This window comes from Acomys minous (genome assembly GCF_964271855.1).
Source record: "Acomys minous genome assembly, chromosome: 15".
NCBI classification, from domain to species: Eukaryota; Metazoa; Chordata; class Mammalia; order Rodentia; family Muridae; genus Acomys; species Acomys minous.
Window position 1 is genome coordinate 96821020 of NC_140497.1, and position 16811 is coordinate 96837830.

The 16811-nt window shown below is 44.7% G+C and overlaps 1 protein-coding gene across 2 annotated transcripts in view; it reads right to left on the reverse strand.

Annotated features, from left to right (window-relative positions):
• The window catches only part of DIPK1A (divergent protein kinase domain 1A), a 75292-nt gene that overhangs the window by 27803 nt on the left and 30678 nt on the right, over positions 1 to 16811 (reverse strand). Inside the window, exons 1-2 of one of the 2 annotated variants that reach the window (XM_084758788.1) lie at positions 3159 to 3253; positions 1589 to 1723 (exon numbers count right to left, since the gene is read on the reverse strand). In XM_084758788.1, the coding sequence (XP_084614914.1) occupies positions 1589 to 1723; positions 3159 to 3173 (150 nt within the window). In that variant the 5' untranslated portion in view covers positions 3174 to 3253. Of the gene's footprint in view, positions 1 to 1588; positions 1724 to 3158; positions 3254 to 16811 lie in introns of those variants that run through there. The other variant, XM_084758787.1, reaches the window with a different exon arrangement.

Below are 16811 nucleotides of genomic sequence, written 5' to 3' on the forward strand. Positions count from 1 at the left end.
AGTGTCAGGGATCTAAACTGAAGACTCATCTATCCCGGCCTGACAATACTTAGTTCACTATGATTATTTATTCTTTTTTTTTTTTCCGAGACAGGGTTTCTCTGTGTAGCCCTGGCTGTCCTGAACTCACTTTGTAGACCAGGCTGGCCTCGAACTCACACAATCCGCCTGCCTCTGCCTCCCGAGTGCTGGGGTTACAGGCGTGCGGCTCGGCACCTGGCCGCCTCCTCTTCTGCTGAGATAGTTTCTCATCATGTATCCAAATCTACTTTGAACTCATAATCCTCCTTCCTCAGTGTCTAACTCCCAGCAGTCATAAACCATTATTATTAAAAATATAATTATATGATGGTGCCAGCAAGGTGGCTCAGTGGGTGAAAAGCATTTGGCAAATTGCTCTGCTGATCTGAGTTAAATCCCAGCACCCATGTAAAATGCCAGATGCAGCGGCTCACACACCTGTTACCTGGCACTCCTAACTAAGGTGAGCTGGGAAGGGACACTGGCAGAAACAGGAACATGGAGGGAAGAAAGAACTATATGTTGTCCTCTGATATTCACAGACACATGCTTGCACAAACCACACACACACACACACTTTAAGAATTTTACTATTGAGTTGCCTTCAGAATTTTAGACTCAATGAGATGGAAAAATGTTTTCTTCAAGGTTGCCAAATACAAACAGCCAAAACACTATGATTGTTCTGTGGTTCTTCTTGCTGTATGTAGTTTATTTTATATATGTGTAATAATATAAATGTATATGTAAAAAAGTAAATAACAAAAAAAGAAAGAAAGAATTTTGCATAGAGATGGGTATAGTTTGGAGGTAACCACATGCTTAGATGCATGAGGTCCTTGGTTTGAGCCAGAGTCCCATAAAAACAAAACAAAACAAAACAAAAATAAATATATGGTTCTGAAGTAAGTACTTTGATATATGCTGAAAGGTATTAGTAGAAAATAGAGTTAATTTAGTTAAAATCTCAAGTATTTAAAACAAGTGTTCTACAACCAATAAATATGGCTATTAATCTTGAACTGATTAAAAAAGTATAAGATATATTAAATCACTAGGAGAAAAAAAGTGATAAATATATACCCTTCAGAGAAAATTTGGTGCTTGATATAACTCATTTATTAAAAATATGTATCCTAAACTAGGCTACACAGAGAAATATTGTCTTTTAAAAAACCCAAAACCAAAAGTCTATACATAAAGTCTATACTATAAAGTCTATACATAACACATTTATACCTAAACATTTTTAAAATCTGATATATAATAAACCAAATTTTAAATATATTTGCAAACAAAATGCCTTGTTGTAGTGAGGTTGCTTCCACACTGACTGGCCCGTACTGTGTATTTAGATTTCTGAGTACTGAATTCATCAGGAAGTTAGGAAGTTCAGCACAACTGTAAGGTCAATTGCCTTTAGTGTTGAAGACATCTATTAGTCAGTCCTCACGGAGGACTGCTACCGACGGTTTACCACAGTGTTGAAGACATCTATTAGTCAGTCCTCACGGAGGACTGCTACCGACAGTTATACAACAACAGCCAGGACCTTTACAATACTTACTATGATCTTCTTGCAGTCCTTCCCTCTGCAGAGCTCTGTATAGGTTGAATACTGCACGTATATGATCCAGCTTCCGACAAAAACCACCAGCCAAGAGAAGAAAAGATACTTCACCCGCATGTATGAGAGACGAGCCTGCAAGGGAACGGCACACGACAGTCACTCAGCAGCCAGCACTCACTGGCTGGACCAGGAGCCCTCCTTGCTTGGAGAGGCGCACTATGTACTCTAAGCTTTGCACCGCAATTCTAGAACAAAGCGCACTTTCACGAAGCCCAGACAGCATGAGTCTTAGAAAAGTAAGCTTCTCCGTCTTGCCCAAGAGAAGGGAGCAAATGCCCTTTAGGATGTGTGTGTAACCTTTCTAAAACCATCTCGGCCAAAGCTGTGTACTCAGCACAGTGCTACTCCAACAAGAAACAGTTTCCATTTGTTACACTCTGACCAAACATTGTTTCAGATGAGAATTTTAAATGTCTTTATGAATAAACATAGTAACAATAAAATATTTTAGCCAGGCAGTGGTGGCACACTTCTTTAATCCCAGCACTTAGGAAGCAGAGACAGATGGCTCTCTATGAGTTTGAGGCCAGCCTGGTCTACAGAGAAAGTTCCTAACCCCGACCCTGGAGTTCGAGGACAGCTAGGGCAGAGAAACCCTGCTGGGGGGAGGGGTGAGAGGTGGGGGGGGAGGGGGGAAGGGGGCAGTGGAAATGACTTGGCCAAGTGTGGCGGTACAAGCCTGTAACTCCAGCACGTGGGAGGTGGAGGCCAGAGAGGCAGAAGTTCAAGGTCATCTTTACTTATACTGCATTGCCAGTCAAGGCTATATAAGATCCCGTCTCATCGGGCGGTGGTAGCGCACGCCTGTAATCGCAGCACTCAGGAGGCAGAGGCAGGCGGATCTCTGTGAGCTCTATCTGGGCCAGCCTGGTCTACAAAGAAAGTTCCAGGACTACACAGAAAAGCCCTGTCTCAGGGAGCGGGGTAAGGGGGCAGGGGGGCAGATCCTGTCTCAGCACTCAGGCAAGAGGATCTCTGTGAGTTCCAGGCCACAGAGAAACCCTGTCTCAGAAAAAAAAAAATCAAGAAAGATCCTGTCTCAAAAGAAGAAAAACAAAACAACACCAAAAGGAAAATGTACAGAAAGGCAGGCATAACTATCTCCTGCAAGCCAACAGGTACAGGCACACAGTAGGATCCTCTCTGTACTGTTTTGCGCCTGCTGCCCTGGTCTCGGATCGCAGCTACGGGTGCCTTTCTACAACAGCCACCAATCAAGCCGTTTAATATCCAAACGTGGCAGCGGGTCAACCCAGCCTGGCCTCTACCCTTCGGATCCGGAGCTCCAGCCGTAAACAGTAGAGCTGCGGTCTATGAAGAGAACTGGGCAGAATAAAGGGGAGATGTGCACACACGACGAGAAGCTAGTTTTGCTTTGTATTCCTGAGCCAGTTTCTCACTCCTGTGGGCTTGATGAGCATGCGAAGAAGGCAGAAAAAGGCGACAGGGCCGCGCGCTCCAGCACAAGACAATGACTTCAAAGGCAAACGCCAATGGCCGGTCCTACCTGCAGTTCAGACATCTGTCCTTGCGGGTTCTCACAGCTGGTGAGGTTCCAGTACCAACTAGATGGTAGGTCTTTCAGTTTTACTGTTAAATGTAAAAGAGCTTTTAATGCAAAATGTTTTTTGTGTAGCACTACGCGAATTCATAAAAAAAAAAAAAAGCTAAATCACACGCAAGACAATGGAGCCAAGAGGTCTGTCTAAAACTCATTTGCGACTCTTGGCCCTGAGGCGCCTGACCATCAGCTATAAACTGGCATGTGTGGGAATTATGAGACTCCACTAAGATTAAAGACAAATGGCTGCGAAGCACAAGCACGCTGCTGTGCGCCGAGCAAATTACTCAAAAAAAAAAAAAAAAAAAGGTAAAATCTATTTCAAGTCACTGTGCAATAGGCCAGCAACGCTGCCATTGGCTACATCCAAAACGGAAGCTCTGGGTCTGGTCAAACCTCTGGCTGCAACCACCAGTCCACAGGAAACGGGGAAGAAGACGGTAACCCTAACCCTTGAGGTGAGTGACAGTTTGAGGCAAACTCCAGGCTGTGGGACGCTTGCAATACAAAGACACCATTTCTTCAACAATTAAACCACAAGGTGCCAAGTGAAGAGAAGGAGAGACTTAGAGACTGGAAAATACTTAAGAAACATAGCAAGCTGGGTGTGGTGGCGCATGCCTTTAATCCCAGCACTCGGGAGGCAGAGGCAGGTGGATCGCTGTGAGTTCGAGTCCAGCCTGGTCTACAAAGCGAGTCCAGGACATCCAAGGCTACACAGAGAAACCCTGCCTCAAAAAACCAAAAAAAAAAAAAAAAGAAAAGAAAAGAAAGAAAAAGAAAAAAAAAAAGAAACATAGCAAATGATTCTGACTCAAAATTGTTTACAAAAGTGTAAAACGAGCGAACAGCAAGAAAATAAAACCAAGAAGTTAGATCTGAACAACAAAGACACCGGCCGACATGCTGCTGTGAAGGGTTAGCTCACGGAGCCCCAACCCAGAGAGAGAACTGCAGGCAACTCGGGGAAAATGACATCCACTGGCTACCCAACCCCACACAGTCAACCCTGCAACCGCATCCACAAATGTAACGTTACACAGGTTTAGTTGTATGTTTAGGAACATGTTACATATGTGTGTACAATTTAAGGAAAAGAGGCCATAGATTTGAGGAGGGGTACAGGGGACTGTGAGAAAGATTAAGCTTTGTCACAGGTGGAAGCAATCTTGGCAGGCTTTACCCTTGGGGCACCCCATGAATACCTTGTGACAGACTGTTTGGAGCCTTCCTGGGCTTGGAATTCAGGAAGCCGACCTGGGAACCCCACCGTGGCTATTGTTTTCCTAATTGACCCTTGAAGGGAGAAGGAGACCGCCCTTTGCATGTGACTGGGAAGGTGGGGGGGAAAACAAAACAACAGGTTGAGGCGAAGAGAGCTCGAGGAGAGAGCAAGCGGACCGGACCAGCTCTCGGGACAGCAAGACACCTAAGGACCCGTCCTGTGGAACGGATACCGGAAGGTTCACTCTTTTGTCCCTTTAACCTTTTTTTCCTTCTTGTGTAAGCTAGTTGGGTTGTATAATAAAGTTTAATTGTTAATAAACAGAGCCAACAGGGGACAGCTGAAGGGAGGAAAGGGAAGAGGAAATGGTGTAATTTTTGTTTGTTTGTTTTCCAAGACAGGGTTTCTCTGTGTAGCCTTGGCTGTCCTGGAATTTGCTCTGTAGACCAGTCTGCCTCGTACTCACAGAGATCCACCTGCCTCTGCCTCCCGAGTGCTGGGATTAAAGGTGTGCACCATCATGCCTGACCTCAGCCTTCCATTTTAAAATGATGACTGAACAAAGAAATAGCTATAAATTACGTCTTTATTAGCTAATTTTACTTTTCTCATGTGGCATTTGCCGACATATTTCTAGTGATCTGTTTTTATAACAACTACCTAGACAATCTAGTCTTTGGTTAAAACATATTTTTGTCTACAATTTTTGTTTATGCTGAACAATTTAAAATGACTGCCTAGCAGGTTTTTTTGTTGTGTTGATTTTGTGCTTAGCTCCTAATGGAACACTGCTCCTGTAAAGCAAGAACAACAGTCGGGAGACACACAGGACAGCGATCCTCAGCCTTATCTGTGTGGCCCCTTGTAAGGCGCGTGGCAGCATCTGGAGACATTTTCAGTCTCAGGCAGTGCTTTACAACTGGACCCTCGTAAGCAGTGTCCAGAGATGCAGCTAAACACGTTACAATATACACTACACTCCCTCCCCCAAGATCACCCAGCCCAAAGGTGTCAAACCCGTGTGACATCATTTTCTTTTCAATTAGCCTTTAATGCATAAATTACTAAAATGACAGACCAACTGGTAAGAAGCATCACCCACCTTTTAATTTAAATAAAGAAAGGTCGCTGGAGATTGAAACTATTCACATAATAAACAGACCCTCTTCCTCAGTTCCACACTATAAACGGCAGCGCAGCCCTGAGGCCATCCCCAGCTCAGCATAAACTGGGTATGTGTCACATGTCTGTAGTCCCTGGACTGCAGAGGTAAAGGTAGGGAGATCAGACATGCACAGCAAAACTCAGCCAGCAAGCACGTTTGGGGCCAGCCTGGGCGACATGCAATCCTGTCTCAAAAACAAAGGCAAGGTGCCAGAGAGATGACTCAAGGTTAAGAGAACCGGCTATTCTCCGGGTGACCCAAGTTCAAGTCCCAGCACAGTGGGTAATGACCACCTGTCAGTCCAGTTGTCTAGGGATCTGACACCCTTTTCTGACTTTGCAGGCGCTGCATGCAAGTGGCGTACAGACAGGTGTGAGCAAAAACACTCAAACACATAAAATAAAAATGAAAGGGGGAGCCAGGTGGTGCTGGCACACACCTTTAATCCCAGGACTCTGGAGGCAGAAGCAGTCAGATCTCTGAGTTCAAGGCCAGCCTCGTCTGCAAAGTGAGTTCCAGAATAGCCAGGGCTGCACAGAGAAACCCTGTTTCAAAAACACAAAACAAAACAACCCCCCACAAACAAACAAACAAAAGAAGTGGCAATGTGGCTTTTTTTTTTTAAGACAGGGTTTCTCTGTGTTATCTTGGCTATCCTGAACTTGCTTGTAGACCAGGCTGGCCTTGAACTCACAGTGATCCACCTGCCTCTGACTCCCAAGTGCTAACTTGGCTTCTTTTAATAGTGCTGACATCACTATGATAATTTATCTTGAAACAAATCTGAATGGTTTTTGTTGTTGTTGTTGTTGGTTTTGTTTTTCAGACACTGCAAACAGGATTTGTTTCCTCTGTGTAGCCCTGGCTGTCCTAGAACTGACTATGTAGACCAGGCTGGCCTCAAACTCAAGAGATCTGACTGCTTTTGCCTCCAAAGTGCTGGGATTAAAGGAATTCTTAAACTGGGCATGGTAGCGCACGCCTGTAATCCCAGCACTCAGGGAGGCAGAGGCAGGAGAATCTCTGTGAGTTTGAGGCCAGCCTGGTCTACAAAGCGGGTCCAGGGCAGCCAAAACTACACAGAGAAACCCTGTCCCAACACACACACACACACACACACACACACACACACACACACACACAAGAATTCTTACATGACAGTTGCTTTTCCTGAAACAAGAGTTCTAGAATGCCCAGGTGGAAGTTGGACAGAGGTGGCGCACGCCTTTAATCTCAGCACTTGGGAGGCAGAGGAAGGCAGATCAAAGTGGGTTCAAGGCCAGCCTAGTCTACAGAGGGAGTCCAGGACAGCCAGGGCTACACAAAGAAGTTCTGTCTCAAAAACAAAAACCAAAACTAAAACCAAACCAAACCAAAATAAAATGCCCAGGGGAAGCTGCACAATGCCTGCAGCATTCTTTTGGTTATACAAAACCAGCTGAGAGAAAATGGCGAGAATGACATCTAGGCCGACGTGCCAGGAGGTGTGGGGCAGGTGTCACTCCAGAGCAGGGCGGAGAGGCAGGATCTGGGGATGAGAAGAAAGGCATGTCTGCAATGCTAGCCCAGGGTAGGCAGACACTAGAGCATCCTGGCCCTCAACAGGCCAATTAGGCTACCCTAATTAGTGAAGAGTAGGCCCCAGAGAAACAACTCGTATCAGAAAACAGGGTGAACTGCTCCAGGGTAACCGCTGCAGCGGTTACTTCTACACGTACATATTACAATGGGCCCTCCCTCCACACACACACACCTTCACCTAACTGTCAATATTTTGTGAGATTGAAGGAAGAGTTGGGGCGAGTCTGAAGGTTCCTTTGCTAATCTTCACGCAACTCCCAGTCCCCGGGCTGCCACACACTGCAGCCCAGTCTCTTTACTTCCTAAGAGCCAGTGTGTATGCTTAGATAGTCAGGTAGCCAGAGGCTCTCCTGAGAGGCTGTCCTCTTCCGTACACCAGTCACACCAGTTCTGCCTTACTATCATTGAAAGGATAATTGGATGCTCAAGGAAATGGTCCAAATACCCTGTGTGTTAGTGAGGGATGCTATCCCAGGGCTGGTACCCTGACCACTTTCCAAGCCCTGGGACAGAGCTGCTCCTTCCTAATGTGTCTTGGAAAGTGTCTGGTTTACTCTCTCAGCCATCCCCAAGGATGCACCTTTCATCTGTTAAGCAATTTCTGCGGAACTGAGATGTGAAATTATAATGCGCAAGGACTAGAAGAGTCATCAGTGGTGTCCGGTTGCTTCTGTCTTTTGGTAGCGCTGAGAATAGAACCCAGGCCTTTGCGCATGCTTTATAACCGAGCCTGAGTCACATCGCCCAGATGAGAAATTAATAAAAGGAAAATAAGAATTACAAAAAAGAGGATCCTTATCCAGTTGTGTGTTACCCAGTTTATGTGTGTACATAAACAAAACACATTATTTTCTAAGAAAAAAAATGGACTAATGTCATAATAGAAATTATCTTTTTGCCGGGCATGGTGGCGCACACCCTTAATCCCAGCACTAGGGAGGCAGAGGCAGGCGGATGGCTGTGAGTTAGAGGCCAGCCTGGTCTACAAAGCGAGTCCAGGATGGCCAAGGCTACACAGAGAAACCCTGTCTCAAAACACACACACACAAAAAAATTTAGAAAATTATCTCCTTTTGTGTGTATGTGTGTGTGTAAATGTGTGTGTTTCTTGTTCAGCTTCTTCCCTCGAGGGTGTCCAGGCACCACTGCACAATGGGGCTGGAAGGATGAAGCAGAGCCAGGATTGGCTAGCGTCCACAGGACCCCAGTCCAGAGGGTAAGGCCGAGGGCCCTTCTCCAAGGTTCTCAGTTGTGTCAGGATATTTGATCCAATTGTGAACTCTGAGACTGTGAACTCTAAAACCCTGTTTCTTGTTTGGTGTGGTTGAGCCCAACCACACACCTTTAATCCAAGAGCTTTCTGTACACAAGATTTAATAAAGTGAACCCTAGGTCAAGAGTCGGAGCAAGGAACCAGCTGACAGGAATTAAAGAGTAGGAGGGACTTTGAGTTGAGGGGTATTTAAGGCAGCGTGGATAAGAAGGACCTTTTGAGCTTTGAGCTGGCAAACTCTGGCTTTTCCTCCTGGGCGGTCAGCTGAGCTAGCAAGCTTTTGGCTCTGGGCTTTTTGGTTTTTCCTCTGAGATGTGAGCTGAGTAGGAAGGTCAGCTGAGTGCTTTCTCCGCCTCTCTGTGCTTGCAGGTTTTCACCCCCAGCATCTGGCTCCTGGGCCTTCCTTGGTAAAATCGAACAATTTGGGATTTTTATTGTTTAAAAATAACACACAGAGTTACAGTTCTCCGGTCTGGAGGGGAGGAAGAAGTCTTTTACCAGAAGTTTTCAGGCTACAGTAACAAAAAACAATACTATTAACTGTCAATCGATAATTGCCAGTGCTGTTCCACACCTGGAACTGATAAGCACTTTAGATATGTTAAAGCTATAAAGATAAACTTAAATTTTAATCCTCTTAAAATTTCTGAGCCATTAGAATAAGTTAGTCAACAGTTAGGAAACTTTGCCCCATACCCAAGGTGCCACCTGCTTTTACAAACAAGATTTTATTTACTTTACAGCCATCACCCCAATCACCCCAATACTATCTAATGCTGTAGGGACCATATGGCCATCAAAGCCAATGCTTAAAACCATCTGAATTATTACAGAGAGAGAGTCTGATGAGCTGCGAACTGTCTGGAAGATGCATTCTCTCCTCTGCATCATGGATGCTGGTCCAGCATGGGATGTGCTTGGCCAGTGACTGCTAGTGAGTGTGGTACAGCATCCAGTGAGATGTGCCTTCAGAAAACCACATCCCTGGTAGCTCACTGACCCCTGGAGAATAAGGACACTACAGTCCACACAAACCGTAGCCGTGTCCCAGAGACAAGCTCAACCGAGAGCAGCTGCTGTGTAGTCACGTGAGAGGGAGAAACAAGAGCTTCTTGTGTGCCACTGAGTTTGGGGGGTGGTGTTACACTGCTGGGGTAACTGACTGACACGAGGGAATTCCACGAATATCTCACAAGAACTGAACAAGGTGGGGAGTATCCCTCGTTTTACAAATAGAGACGCTGAGGAACACGTCAGGATTAGGCAAAGACATAGCTGTTCTAAGTAAGAGAACCTGACTTTGAATCAAGGCAACCTGGCTTCAAGACCTGCAATTGCTCTCCTCCACCACCTGCTGTATTAAATACATAAATCTTTGCCTAAGTATTTGATTGTTTCTTCAGAGAGGATTTCAGTGAGTGACATTTCTAGGTCAAAAGCTTTGCAGTTTTAAGAGGCTTAAGATAACATAATGTTATAATGTTTTCCCAAAAGCTTGTGAAAATTAACACTCAATGTTTTTTTGTTTTTTTTTTTTTTTTGGCAAATGTACTTATTTTACCCTCCCCAGAATCCAGTTCTACAGGTGGCTACAGTTTCATTTCTTTGCCAGTGGCATAATTTAAAATATGCTCTCTGAATTTTTAGCATGAGTCCAGGGACACTGAGGCTGGGTGGACACTAAACAGATCTTACAAACGAGCCCCTCAGATTTCTACAATGTGCAGTATGCCAGGGCTGTGTCTAGAAAACCAAACTACTAGCAAGAAGAGAACAGATAGAGCCTATTTTTAAAGATCCTTAAAGAAGGATGATCAAGGTCAATGTCATATATCTTTTTTTCTTTTTTTCTTTGGCATCGAACTCACAGAAATCTACTTGCCTCTGCTTCCCCAAGTGCTGGGATTACAGGTGTGTGCCACTGCACCGAGTTCACATACGGTTTTTGGTTGGCTGGTTGGTTGGTTTTGGCTTTTCGAGACAGGGTTTCTCTGTATAACAGCCTTGGCTGTCCTGGACTTGCTCTAGTAGACCAAGCTGGGCTCGAACTCACAGAGAATATCACATATCTTTTTTTGTTTCTTTTGTTTTTCAAGACAGGGTCTCTCTGTGTAGCCTTGGCTGCCCTAGACTTACTTTGTAGACCAGGCTGGCCTTGAACTCACAGCGATCCTCCTGCCTCTGCCCGAGTGCTGGGATTAAAGGTGTGTGCCACCACGCCCAGCAATATCACATATCATAAGAGCTACCAAGGCTGAATTCTTTGTGTCTGACCGAAAGTAATAAAGAAAAGACTTGATACCCTATAAGCATATACAGGGGGAAGAGGTCCCCCTCAGTCACAGTCATAGGGGAGGGGAAGAAGGGGAAAATGGGAGGAGGGAGGAACGGGAGGATACAAGGGATGGGATAACAATTGAGATGTAATATGAATAAATTAATAAAATATATAAAAATTAAAAAAGAAAATACAAAGGACTCTAAGCTGGGCCTTTAGGGTTAGGTCTGTGGAATATGAATGTAACCTCTTCAAGGTTCTTGGAGTGAGAATCTCTCACATTTATCTATTTTGATGTCTGAAGAAAAAAGTTCATAGTGGCAGTAGTTTTTAGAATAGACTTTAATTACGATGGCTCAGCAGTCTAAGAGCATAGAAAACTCTTGCAAAGGATCCGAGTTTGGTTTCCAGCAGCCATGTCAGCCAGCTCACAGATGTCTAAGACTCCAGCTCCCAGGGATCCCATGCTTCTGGCATCCGTGGGCAACTACACACAGACACATATAATTAAAAGAAAGAAAGAAAGAAGAAAAAAAAAAGCCGGGCGGTGGTGGCGCACGCCTTTAATCCCAGCACTCGGGAGGCAGAGGCAGGTGGATCGATGTGAGTTCGAGGCCAGCCTGGTCTACCAAGTGAGTCCACGACAGCCAGGGCTACCCAGAGAAACCCTGTCTCAAAAAACAAACAAACAAACAAACAAACAAACGAATCAGTTTGTTGGGGTTAGAAGGATGGCACTAGCCGCTCTTCCAGAGGATCCAGGCTCTGTTCCCAGCCCCACACGGCAGCTCATAACTGTCTGTAGCCCCAGTTCCAGGAGATCCATCCAATACCTCTGACATCTATGGACACTCAGATACATAAACATGGACACACACACACACACAAATATTTTTTTAAAAATCAGTTTGTAAGCTGGCTGTGGTGGCTTATGTCTTTAATCTCAGCACTCAGGAGGCAGAGGCTGGTGGATCTCTCAGTTGATGGATAGCCTGGCCTACAGAGTTAGTTTCGGGACTGCCATGGCTATAGAGAAAACAAAACAAAACAAATTAATTTGTGATGATAAAATATTTCCAGTAAGGCATAGGAGCATACACCTTTAAATCACACCACTTGGGAAGGAGGTGGGGGGGTGCTCCGTGAGGGGGAGGCCAGCCTAGACAACAGAATTCTAGGGCAGCCAGAGCTATAAAGTGAGACTCTGCAACAAAACAAACAGTCATATTTTGAAAATATTTCCAACCATGAAAACAGACGGCCCTCTCTAATTTTGGAATTCCTTAGACAGGAGTCAGTCCTGTCTGAGTTGGTGTTAATCCAAAACTGCCTTCTCGGTTCTCAAATTCTAAAGAAAGCTAAAAAATAAAACCTAGAGGAAGTTCTTAGGGGAAAATGACAGCTGTTTTGATCACAGCAATGTTTACTTGGGAGTAAACTTATAAAGAAAATGCAGGAGGCATTTTCAGAGTTGAGGTCTCTTCCACTGGTAATTGCTTATCATAACACATGAAGGCTCAGGCAATCACAGACTTCCCTTTGCCCTAAATGGAATGCTGAAAAAAGAACTACCCAGAATCCCTCGTGAAAATGCACTGATAGGGGAGCTGCAGAGATGGCTCAGAGGTTACGAGCACTGCCTGCTCTTCTAAAGGTCCTGAGTTCAATTCCCAGCAACCACATGGTGACTCATAGCCATCTACAATGAAATCTGGTGCCTTCTTCTGGCCTGCAGGTGTTGCATGCATGCAGAACACTTTATAAGTAAATAAATAAATAAACAAATCTTTAAAAAAAAGAAAAAAAAAGAGAATCCACTGATAGAATTACCTGCAGTGCTTAGTTAAGGTAATGGATAGCATATCTATTAAATGTGAATTGCTACAATTCCTTAAGTATGCAACATGCATCTCACAGGCAAAGGACATAAGCCAGGGCTGGCGGAGATGGTTCAGTGGGACCTGTGCTCAAACTGCCAATGCCCTCATAAAAGCTGGACATGGCTGTGTGTCCATGCAGCCCCAGGGCTGAGGGGCGGAGACAGGGACCTAGTTGGCAAGCCCAGCTAGATCTTGACTCAGAAGACGACCAGTCTTCAAGGATGACCTTGAACTTCTGATTCTGTCCCCAAATGCTGGGATTACATGTGTGCACTGCCAAGCCCTGTTTGTAGCATGCTGGCGCCCCGTGCCTGTTAGGCAAGCACTCTACCAATGGCTACACCCTCAGCCCCATATTTTCGTATTAGTTTATTTAATATGAGTTCCAGATGCCTCTTGGAAGCACTTAACTGAATGAGCCATTTTCCACCACTCTCTTCCTATTTTTAAGCTTTAAAATACTACTTTGTGTTTTGGTGTGCTAGTAATGAAAATATTATAGCAAATTTTTAAAAAATCAGCTGAGTGATCACACAAGAGATTTCTTTTTCTTTTCTTCTTTTTCCTTTTCTTTTGTTTTTTTGTTTGTTTGTTTGTTTGTTTTTTAATACAGGATTTCCCTGTGTAGACCTGGCTGTCCTGGAACTTGCTCTGTAGACCAGGCTGGCCTTGAACTCGCAGAGATCCGCCCTCCCCAGTACTAGGATTAAAGGCGTGTCCTACAAATGCCTGGCTGAGCAGTTTCTAAGAAGATGAGAACATCAATATAATTTAGATGTGGGTCAGACTATACAACTGAAAACTAAAATGGTTCATTGTATAAGAATTATACCTCAGTAAAAAATACTTTAAAAATACCAATTATTGGAGTACTATTAGAATTAAACACATCTAAATTTCAAATACTAAAAAATGTCTATCTCTTAAATATTAAGAAAAAGCTAATGAGGAAGGCATTACACCAGAGTGTGGCAGTAAAACAGGAACAAAAAGGTAACGTTGAAAGATAGGAAATGGGCTGGAGAGATGGCTCAGAGGTTAAGAGAACAGTCTGCTCTTCTAAAGGTCCTGAGTTCAATTCCCAGCAACCACATGGTGGCTCACAGCCATCTACAATGAGATTGGGTGCCCTCTTCTGGTGGGCAGGCACACATGTGGGCGGAGCACATAATAAATAAATAGATCTTTAAAAGAAAGAAAGAAAGATAGGAAATGGAGCGATCAGGAATAGTTAAGTGAAAATACTAGGCTTTAGGGAAAAAAGCGGAGGAGGAGGTGGCAGTGATGGAGATGGTGGTAATAATTATTAACAAAAACAAGAAACAATCAGTTTAATCTACTAAACTCCATTTCCAAAAAGTACAGAATTAAATGAGTATGTTGTTTTCAGAGCTTGTAAAATCCAAGCAGAGCCTCCTGTACACAGCACAAGTCACTAAGCAGGAGGCTTTGCCTCTTCCTAACAGAGCAGTCCTGAGTGGTCATTCAGGCAGAGCAGTGAAGAAATGGGCAGGGCCTCTTCAACAGGAACAGGCTCCAGCGCCAAGCCCACTGTGCTCCAAGTCCTCAGGGCAAGAGCACAGTGAATCTGGTCAAGCCCTCTTTTTCAACACATGGGTGATCGGAACATTTTATCAGCTAAATTGGCATTAAAGTTCTCGCCTAACTGTAATTCCTCTATGCCATGAAAGGACTTAAAGGCTCCTTATGTGCTCATCACAAACTCAGCCCCTCATCCATGACTGCGGATGCACTTGATACGAACTCAGTCTTGAAAGCTAGGCGTGGTGGCGCACGCCTTTAATCCCAGCAGAGGCAGGCGGATCGCTGTGAGTTCGAGGCCAGCCTGGTGGTCTACAAAGTGAGTCCAGGGCAGCCAGGGTGACACAGAGAAACCCTGTCTCAAAAAACCAACAACAAAAAGTAAAATAGTTTCAAGAATTCACCCTAAGACCTACCGAATCTGAATCTTTGGGATGAGGCCTGGGAATCATATTTATTTTATTTGCTTATTTGTGTGTGTGTGTGTGTGTGTGTGTGTGTGTGTGTGTGTCACACACACGTTCTTGGATGATATAGAGCTCAGGGAACAGCTGTAGCAGTCAAGGTGCCAGGGCTCAGATCATTGGACTTGTGTGGCAAGAGTCTTATCTGCTGAGCCATACATAAGCCACCTGCTAGCCAGGGGCATTCACCTTAAAAGTTCCCACACCTGGGAGAGAAAGACTGTAAACAAAAACTAAACAGATGATGAAGACCTTTGAGAGACCGTCTACCTAGTCAGCTACAGTGAGATTATACCAAGCTTAGTCCCTTCCTTTCCAAGATTCCATTGAGTAACCAACGACTTATGAGCAATAAATCCTTGCTAAGGACAACACAGGGAACACCCTGCCACACATCTCAACAGTCTGGGGAGGTGATTTGGTGGGTAAAGGGGATCGCCATGAAACCTGAGCTCCTGAGTTCAATCCTGACGACCCACCGGGCAGGAGCCCTAACTCTCACAGGCTGTCCTTTATGACATCTGTCCCCACACGTCCCTACATGAGTAAAGTTTTTTTATAGGTTTCTCTGTATAACCCTGGCTGTCCTGGAACTCACTCTGTAGACCAGGGTGGCCTCCAACTCACAGAGATCCACCTGCCTCTGCCTCCTGAGTGCTGGGACTAAAGGGGTGTGCCCCCAGCCCAGCTATAAATTTAAATAACTTATTAAAACTTGAATTTAAAAATTTTTACATCATTATAGGATCATATGTAGTTGCTGAGAAATAACAACAACAAAATCATTTAACACAGTGTTTCCCTAATCATAACATTTTGCAAAATTATAATAATACAACTACAATAAGGATTATAATCCAGTGATTTTTTATTCAGGTCTCCTGCTTTAATTCCTTTCACTTATTTTTGTTTTTTGTTTGTTTGTTTTTTTTCCTTTGTAGACAGGCTCCCACTATGTAGCCCTGGCCTTTCTGGAACTCCCTATGTAGAGTAGGCTGCCCTTAAACTCGCAGAGGTAGAGATTCCCACCGGCCTCTGTCCCCTCAATACCGGAATTTAGGGGTGTGTGACGCCATACCCAGCTTTTATTCATTTTATTTATTTCCATGTGCTGGACACATCTCCAGCAGGTAGGTTCTAGAGAGTGAACTCAGCGTAGGGGGAGCACCTTTACCCACCGAGCCATCTTGCCAGCTCCAGACTTCCTGTTTTAAGTGTACACACGTCACGCATGTGTAGACGGTGTTGAGGTGGTTCTATTTACTTCTAGGTACTCCATACAATTATGGTCTGTCAAGATGTGAATCCACACTATAGTCAAAACACAGAGGCAGAGGTAGGCGGATCGCTGTGAGTTCGAGGCCAGCCTGGTCTACAGAGGGAGTTCCAGGACAGCCAGAGCTGTTACAGAGAAACCCTGTCTTGAAAAAACCAAACCAAGAACAACAACCCCCCCCCCCTACACAGAAGCTCTGTCACTAGGAGTTGCCAACCCTTTTACAATCAGTTACCTCAGTGCGCCTCCCACTCTCTGGCCACATCAATCAGTTCTCACCTCTACAATTCCAAGGCTGTCATAAGACTCACACAGTTGACAAGTGCTTGAGACTGGTCACTTTTTATGTGTAGACGTGTGTCACGCGCACACCTGATGCCTAGGGAGTGCCTAAGTGTTTGGCTTCCTGGAGCTGGAGTTACAGGCACTTAGCTGTGAGCTGTCATGTGAGTGAGAGAGCCTGAACCCAGATCCTCTGGAAGAGTGCTCTTAACCACTTCAGCCCCTAAGCTGGTTTTTTTTTTTTTGGTCTTTGTTTTAGTTCTTTCACTCAGCATAGTTTTCTGTAGATTTATCCAGGTTGCACTGGTTTGAGTCTCTGCCTTACCCTCCAAGTTAATGGTATCCAGACAAAGCAGCCACGCCTGGGGCTGCAGCCCTCACTTATGGGATTAATACTTTGCTTTGTTTTTCCAGACAAGGTTTCTCTATGTAACAGCCTTAGCTGTCCTGGACCCTCTTTGTAGGCCAGGCTAGCCTTGAATTTACAAAGATTTGCCTGCCTCTGCCTTACCCCCTGTCCCCCAAGTGCCGGGATTAAAGGCATGCGCCACCACGCCCGGCTTGGTATTAATATTCTTTTTTAAAAAGATTTATTTATTATTTATTTATACAGTATTCTGCCTGCATGTGCCT